Source organism: Condylura cristata, unplaced genomic scaffold (assembly GCF_000260355.1).
Source record: "Condylura cristata isolate star-nosed mole 26May11 unplaced genomic scaffold, ConCri1.0 scaffold00008, whole genome shotgun sequence".
NCBI lineage: Eukaryota > Metazoa > Chordata > Mammalia > Eulipotyphla > Talpidae > Condylura > Condylura cristata.
The window spans coordinates 7,853,199-7,861,787 of NW_004567109.1; the positions used below are offsets into that span (position 1 = coordinate 7,853,199).

An 8,589-nucleotide genomic window follows, 5' to 3' on the forward strand; every position below is an offset into this window, starting at 1 on the left:
AACTGAAGGCCAGAAGAACATCTTCCAGAAGCAGGCCAAAGGGCAAGCAGAGGTCAAAATTCTACTCCGGAGACAGGCAATGAGTTAATGTGCAATTCAGAACTGTGGATTCTAAGCAAAAATACCGCAGGAAAGCCAACACATTTATTTGGGTTTCAAAAATGTTTCATTCTATAACTTATTTTGGTATTAAATGTCAGGGCTGTTTATTAGTCATCCCAATTTATGCCGGTGAAACCACATTATCCATCTACTAGCTTGCTCACCTTTCTTTGCTGGAGATGAGGGGAGAGGAACAGGCATGAACCGCTTCAAAGAACTGTCCTACCCAAAAAAAAAATTCTCAAAAAAATACAGAAAGGGGGCCCTCCCAGGTGGTGCAGCGGGTTAAAAGCACAGCATTAAGAAGCTAAAGCCACTTCCACAAGAGTTCGATTCCCGCTGCCCCGAAGGAGTCCACATGGCGGGGCAGACCTCTCCTGACCTGTCCGCTGCTCCCCTCAGCAGTGTACTTCATCAATCTGCCTGTTCTGCTCCCCACTCTGTCTCTGGTGAATCCTATCACCCTCCACATCTCTGGCCTGTACCCCAGTTCTGTATGAATAAATAAATCTTTAAAAATATATATATACAAAGGTCCTTACTGAACCTGAATCTTTCATTTATAACTGCAACTGTATTTAATTCATGCCTGTTCCCCAATCACTGAGTCCTGTCCAGAGTCATAGACTAAGGAAAACTTAAAAGTCACCATTTACATCATTCCCCAACAGGAATGAAAAATCATCCTGTGCCACTTGGCTATAAAACTTTACTCCAAAAGATCTTTATGTTGACTAAAATATTTTCTTAATGACAGAAAAATCTGAATAACTTGCCCTTATTTAGTGAAGGAAAGCAGGGAAGCCGCTACACTAACCTAATTAATGATCGGGGGGCAGGTGCCTCAGGGGAGATGCACACACAGAAAAAGGGAAGCCAAAGCACTAAGGGTCAGAGGATCAAGAGGAAACAGGTTCGAGCCAGAGGAGGAAGCAAGTGCTGCTTCCAGACTGAGAGCGCCTGGGTCTGCCAACGCCGTTAGCGGCTGCTTGAGGTAACTTTCAGTAAAGTGATCATGACTGAAACCAAAAGACAGGAAATGCTGTAAAAGGGAAATAACTCCCCTCCCACTGGCTTGTTCTCTGCGATCTGGAAATGGATCGGGGCCTTAAGGATTGGGCAGTGTGGGCAGAACAGAGTGACAGCCAGCACGTATTTATCTAGGGCAGTCACAATTCCAGCCAGGTTTTCAAAACTAGGGCAGAACTGTTTTAACTTATACTTACTGCGATCTCCCAACTCATGTTAAACAAAACAGGCCCTGAGCCAGGACGAATAGAGGCCAGTTATTTCTGGAGCAACTTAGATGTGTGCTCATGCATTAAAATCAATTTCACAATTTTATTACTAAGATTATTTTACTTTTCTTCTCTGCCATCATCAGCATATAAACACAAAGCTTAAAAAAAACTTTGTAAATAACACAATGCTTGTATACCTAAACTGGATGCCCTCACTCCATTTCTGCAGCTCTTGATCTCTCGATGCAAAAGCAGCCTCAAAGTGATCTTCCTGAGCCACAAAAAAAAAGGACTTAAACATCATTCATCACTAGCTTTATTCAGACACTTGCATGTCCCCACAGGGCTAGAGATGGTCTAGTCTCTGAACATTTCAGTCTCCACAGGGAAAAAAACACTCCATCCTCCCCAAGTGCGTGAATAAGGGAACACCTGGAGGACCTCTTTAATTTAAAGCAGAGCCAGCGGCCGCCCCGCCTCACCACATCCGCACCCACCAGCTTCCGCCCCTACCGTTTTCTCGCCTCCTTAAAGCCACAATCAGATTTGAAACAGGCCAACTTCTATCTAAAACCAAAAATAAATAATGAGATTCTTAAAAAGGCCAACTGAGGTGAAAAGACAAGCAGGTCAGCCTGCTGATGGGCAGATTCGCCCCCCTTGACGTGGAGTCAGGGTTCAGGCGACTCAGTACTCTGAGGCTCAGCTCTAGCATGTCAGATGAAAACCAGAGGCCGTGACCGACCAAGAGGCGACTGTGCACTTGGCTTCTGACAACCTGAAGCAGACGGGTGGCTCCGCCCCGAGATCGCATAACTAGAGGCTCAGTTAAAACACGGTTTGATGGCCGGTAGATTCCCCAGCCCTAACCTACTCTGGAGAGAGCCCTGGGAGGTCTGTCAGTCCTCAAACCTCAGCTAAGGGCGGGTCTTCTTCCTCCCCGTAAAACAGCACGTGGGCCTAATCCTGCGGAGTTACTGGTAAGAGCTTCCAACTGTGAAGCAAGTGACAGGGAGATAGTCTGAAGGGCTTCTAGATAAACCTGGGACACAGGGCAAAGAAAAATCAATTTAAATAGGTCTCACAAAAGAGAAAAATCTGTTGGAGGCCTCACAATTTAAAAAAAAAATGGGGTGGGGAGCAACGCTCATGGACTGCCAAAGAGGGCAAAAGGCAGTGGCCCTGGGGCTCAGGGCAAAGGCCAGTGAGACGCTGGGAGGGCCCAGCTGGGAGAGCGAGGGCTGGCAGCCTCTTCCCGTGGGTCGCTCTGCGGCAGTGGCTCCCACAGGCGCCTCCGTGAAAGTCCATCTTCTGCCCCACGACTGTGAGCGCCGACCCATCTCATGCCGCTGCTGCTCGCCCTGCCGGGCCCCCTGGGGCACTCCCTGGCAGGGGTCCTCAGGCTTTACCGCCACGCACGGTTCAGGAGCTTCACCTGTGCCAGTCTCTTAGTGATCATGGTGGCGAAAACCAGGCCGAAGAGGACACTGCTGATCAGCACGTAGTCATAGTCATCCTTCAGGACGTCAAACTGCTTGGAGGGGTAGACGCGCGTTTGGTAGATGTCCAAGCCGTAGGCCACCACCTGGGAGGCAGAAGCAGAGGGTCAAGAAACACCTAAGAAGGGTCAGGCGACCAGTGATCTGCCACCAAAGCCCAGGTAAGAAAGGAACAGAATCCTCAGTGTTCTCCCAGGGGTGAAATAGAGCAGGTAACACCCAGGGTGACTGTGGGGAAGGTGCACAGCCTGGGCTCTGGCTCTACTCACCAAACAGGTGGACTCCAGGCCCGAGGGAGCTGTGTAGATACCTCGCATTCGAGAAACCGTCTGGTTATAATTGATGAATCGCTCTGCGTGTATCTGCACATCTGGGGAATACGGAATGAGGTTCTCCTCTCTGCAAAACATCAGCCGGGAGCAGCACTCAAAAGGGCTGTAAGGGAATCTCTTGGCTGCCCCCTGAGTCATGGGAGATTTCCAGGTCACCAGCAGTATCTCGCCTCCAATCTCCAGCGAGCTCTACTTGCACTGAGTAGTTAAACATTTAGGGTGTGCATGTAGGAAGGGCGTGGAGAGTTAAGGCAGAGATGGGCTCCTACTTTGTAATAAGGCTACCAACAAAAAGTAACACACAGAGACCCAGTATCTCACAGGAGCAGGAGAGTCAGGGCCGCTAAACTTAACACAGACACGCGGTCAGTTCCCGTGCTTCGCTCCAGGCGTGCCTCGTCCTCTGAAAACGCTCGTAACGCACGCCCAGCCCTCGCCTCCCTCTCTCACCACACCCTCCTGCCCTCACAGGCAGCGAGACCCGCTCACAGCTCTTCATACCCCACAGAGGAAGGAATTCAGGATGCAGTTGAGAAAATTTGCAGGGGTGATGGCAGGAAATAAATACATTCACACTGACAGGAATAAGCAACTGGCCTCCCCATGGGGCCACCAGCACCCTCATTTCCTAGCACCCCTCCATGTTCTTTGGCCTCCTGGACTCCCACCGACTTGCCAGAAACCTCGGGGCATTTGCACCAACGTTCTCCCCAGATTTCCATAAGTTGTTGCTTCTTACCTCCACTGGCTTTTTACTCAAACATCACCTGTTCAATGCGGTTTCCCAAGTCACCCTTCTCAAAATTCACTAATGATACATCCCGCCCTCATGCTTCATAACCCTTACACTTTCTCATTTTTTCCCCTTAGCATTTACAAGCACTGACATATGTATTTCACCTGTTCCTCGTATTTCCCACCCATCTCCCTTCCAGAATAGAAGTTCCAGGAGGGCAGACGTCATTGTCGGACTTGGGTCATTATCAGACTTGGGTCCCATTCAATCCCTCACCCCCAGCATGGCAGCTCAGCACTGCAGGCCAAGACTCATCATCAGGCAAAGTTCCTCAAGGCCAGCGTCTTCAGCACTGCCAGCAAGGGCCTCACCTGCTTTGTTCTGTTGGGATTTCAGGACGGCGGGGATCCAGCAAGGCCTTGGGAAGGGAAAGAATTGCACCGGACGGTAACCCAACTGCACAGAAAGAAGTCAGCAGAAGTGAGTATTCACATGATCCAATCCAGATGAGGGCTGTTTTTAAAAGGTCACTATCACAGAAATGTAAAATAATGGAAGCCAAAAATTAGGGGGAGGATCCATTAAATGGTCAAAACCAATAATCCAGTAACATGCATAGGTCTGAACAGAGGTTTTCCCACATTTTAATAACGTTCTAGAATTAAGAAACAGGTAACACTCAGCACTATGACGCTATCTGCAGCCACTGCAGCACTAGGGAGCTGACCCACAGGGCGCAGCAGGCCTCTCCCGTCTCTCCATGCTTCCCTCAGCAGTGTGTTTCAGTCCATCTGCCTGTTCTGCTCCCCGCTCAGTCTCTGATGTACTCTCCCAGCCCCTACCCCGCACCTCTGGCTTGTACCCCAGCTCTTGAATGCATAAGTCAATCTTTACCAAAAAAAGAAAAAGAAATGGGTGACAACCAGGGAGGCGCACAGGAGGCGATCTGGGCCTTGTCACCCACTCCCCGTCCTCCCGAACACCTGTCCCTGCCATGCGACATGAACTCAGGACCAGTGGGGACTAAGCCTGGAAACTGCTGAGGGCCGGCTTCTCACATTTTAGAATGGAAGCCCCACCAAGTGCCTGTCCGGGCGGAGAGCCCCCCCATCTCTAACACAGCCAGCTGGACTGAGCGGCCGTTACACGCCGCAGGACGCTGCCCACGCGAGGATGCCACCAGACACCGCTCCGGTTTTGCAGAGCAGCACAGGCTACTGGTTGGAATGAAATCAGGGCTTGGTTTTCTGAATGAGGCCAAACTCAGAGCAGGTGAGTGATGCTGGTCACCAGAAACGGCTAGGAGAGGACCAGGCGTGGCACCTTTTAGGAGGGAAGGCTTTTGCAAGGAACTTTCTCTGCTGACACATCCTCCTCGCCAGCCTTCCCTGACAGTGGCCAAATGGAACTCTGTGGGCGACGCACCCCCAGCCCTGTCCTCTAGGGGCTGCCCACCAGGCCCCGCGCCCCCAACACGCACTGAGCAGGTGCCGGCTGGTGATGCCCCGCTCGGTGATGGTGGCTTCCACGGCGCTGATGGAGGAGGGGAAGATATACGACTGCTGGAGGACCTGGGGCAGCTGGGGGCGGTCCAGGGAGCTGAAGGCGGTGGCATTGTACTGCTCCGTGCCCTCGTAGAGCTCCAGAGCGGTAAACTCGTTGCGCCGGGCCTTGGTGTTCCAGTACTGGTACTGCAGAGAGAGGGCAGCACGGGGTCAGACGCTGGTTCGACCGGGAGAGGGGATTCCACAAAAAGGCACCTCTCGTCCGCTCACATTCCGGTAGGAACACCACACGCACAGCCCAGTCTACCACATTTTCTGGCTCTCAGGGCGGTTTAATCTAGGCCATCCAAAGCTGGCCAGAGCACAGAGGAATTTTCTAGTACCTTAGAAACCAGAATAGTGTTTGAGTGTTTACTGTGTGCTAAGGACTGTTCTAAACTAGATGAGGTGATTTTCTGGAGGGGCTGAAGGGAGGCGCAACTATTTTTATTAAATATGAAGTTCCAGGTCGCAAAGCAAGGAACGAGAGAGCCAGGATCAAACCCGGGGAGCTGACCCTGAGCCTGCCCCACCCCAAGGGCTCCGGAGCCTCTGAAAATGCAAAGCAGCAACTGGTTTCTGGCCGGGGACAGAGGAGGAATTTAACTGGCAGGAGACGGGCCACACACTCTCAAGCTACGTCATGCCCCTGGCGGCGACCCGGTCTCTCTGCCGCTCTTACCACCACCCAGTTCTCCGCGTGCACGATGTGGACGGGGCCCTTGGCTCTCCTCTGCACGGAGGAGTGGATGATGCGCCCGGTGACACCGTCGACCAGGAAGACGCCGACGAAGGTGCGCTCGTGGTGCACGTCTGTGCTCTCCGTCACCACAGCCAGCAGGTTGGGGTTCAGGCTCTGGCGAGAGACAAAGTAGCCAGCAGTAGCTCCCCTGAACTTTGAGCCTGGATGGTGGGCAGAGCGGGTGCTCAGTGGCCTGGCCAGGGGTGAAGTTTTCTCATCAGAAGACCTTCCTATCCGATTTCAGTATCGCTGCGACAATGAGGGTTTGCGGGGTGTGGCGTGCCACTGACCCTGTTCTGGTCACGTATGTGCCCTGATGGCTCTGGAACACTCCAGGCATGCTGTGAACGGGTCCTCCCCCAGATGTTAAAACTCACTTCCTCGCTCCTTCAATTTCATGTGTCACTTTCCCAAGGAGATCCTCGTCGCCATCCTGCTTTAAATTGTATCCCCCAGCCAGCATTCCTTCCCCCTCTTCTAGGTTTGGTATTTTTCTACAAAACTGGTTGCTCTCTGATGTGCTACAAAATTTACCTAGTTATTTTCTTGGTTATTGCCTTTCCCAACCCCAATGGAAGACTCAAGAGGATGGGAAATTTCATCTCTTCTATTCACTGAAGAGCTCAGTGTCAACAAGTATGCCTGGCATCCTGCTGGCATTCAAATAATAATAATAATAATAAAAATCGCAGCTTCTCTTTTGTGGTATTCCTTCCACAAAGGGCCATCTACATCTAACCATGACTACATCTAACCACGAGAAAAATATCAGACAAAGCAAAACTGGGGGACAGTTTTGCTCACTGTACCCTAACTAGTACCCTTCAAGACTCTCAAGGTCTCGGAACACACAAAGCCTGGAAAACCCAGAGGGCAGCAAAATAAAGGGACTGATGACTGGCCGTGGAGGCTGGCTGGCAGGACAGAGGAGGACACTGTGGGAAAGTGGTGAAACCCCAACTAAGTCCGCAGCTTAGTTCACCGTCCTGTGCCAGTGTGGGTTAGTTCAGACAGATGAACAGGGCAGGGCAGGGCACACAGGAATTCCAGGTACTATCTTTGCGGCTTTTCTGTAAATCTAAAATTAATCCAAGAAAAGAGGCTTATGTTCAAAAAAAGTAAACCTAAAACTCGTATAACAAGCGTAAACCCAAAGGCCCTATTTCTACTTACTATTCATTTCAGCATGAGAAAATACAAGCGTTCCAGTAAGTTTTACTTCCTAAAGGTAAAATCACACAACGGATATAATTTTTATGAGTCAAAAACGCGCTTCAGAATGAGTGTTGCGTTGGTCATTCCGAACAAGTAAAGCTGCTGCAGCCACTCGGCAGGCGGCCATCAAATAACCCAGGGAGAGCACTCACCGGAGCCCGGCCGCGCAGCCACTGCGAAACGGCGGCTTTCACCTTCAGGACCGTGCTCGGATGTAGGTTCCACTGGCCCCAACAAATCACCGGCCACTAAGAGCTAGTGTGTGTCTGACCCTGGACACGCCCACTGGCTTGCTGCCCTGACCCTGCCTCATGCTTAGTCAAACAGCTTCCCATCAAGTTCCTGAGCCTTGCTGGCCTGTTGTTACATCCCTCCAGCTCAGCCCCTGCTCTCCCAGAGGGTGCCATTAAAATCGACACCACGACAGTCACACTGCCTCACAGGGTTCTGCAGCCCCTAGTCATTGTCCCCCTCCCTTGATTGTTAGAGTTCTGGATCACAAAGGTTGTGATGCTGACGGGGCAGCTAAGGTTTAACTCCAGAAAGTTCTGTGCTGCACAAGTAAGAGCAGCAAACACCTAGATTCTGCTGGGTAGCGGCCCCATGGCAGGCACTGGGCAAAGCGCAACTATCTCACGTGATCATTACAGCCCCCGAGGAAAGCGTACGATGGCCAGGTCAGTCAGTAAGCTAAGGCGCCACGGACTGAGTGACTTGCTCCAGGGCGTGCATCTACTAGCTCTGCAGGTGCCCTCCAACCTTGCTTCTCTGCTCACCACCAGACTGCTGTGCCCACCTTGTACAGCACGCTGCGGTCCCCCATGACGCGGCCCTGGGAATGAACGTGCTCGCTGCTGCGCTTCCCCTTCACCTTGACGATGCGCTGCACTTCCGGGGGGATGGTCAGCTCCCAGCTCAGTTCAGTGGTGAGATCCTAGGGCAGGGCGAAAGATCCAGCAGTGGCGATCAGGAAGGGACATTTAGCCCCGAGCAGCACTAACTAGCCACATCCTGCACTCCATTATTGGGGTCTTCATGCCAGAGGGATAAGAGATTCAAGCTTCTAAAAACAGAGCAGTGAGCACCTAGGTTGTGAAGTGTTGGAACTTTCCATTCTATTAAGATATCACAGCCAGGCCTCTCTGGTGGCCCAGTTAAAAGTGTAAGACTACGGCCCT

General features: G+C 51.5%; 1 protein-coding gene across 2 annotated transcripts in view; it reads right to left on the reverse strand.

The window, feature by feature from the left end:
• Positions 1–1,641: 1,641 nt before the first annotated feature.
• Positions 1,642–8,589, reverse strand: part of EMC1 (ER membrane protein complex subunit 1) — a 21,593-nt gene continuing 14,645 nt past the window's right edge. For both annotated transcript variants that reach the window (XM_012722547.1, XM_012722546.1), the window contains 6 exons: positions 8,208–8,345; positions 6,137–6,310; positions 5,391–5,601; positions 4,282–4,366; positions 3,112–3,241; positions 1,642–2,928 (listed from right to left, as the gene is read on the reverse strand). In XM_012722547.1, the coding sequence (XP_012578001.1) occupies positions 2,749–2,928; positions 3,112–3,241; positions 4,282–4,366; positions 5,391–5,601; positions 6,137–6,310; positions 8,208–8,345 (918 nt within the window). In that variant the 3' untranslated portion in view covers positions 1,642–2,748. The remainder of the gene's footprint in view (positions 2,929–3,111; positions 3,242–4,281; positions 4,367–5,390; positions 5,602–6,136; positions 6,311–8,207; positions 8,346–8,589) is intronic.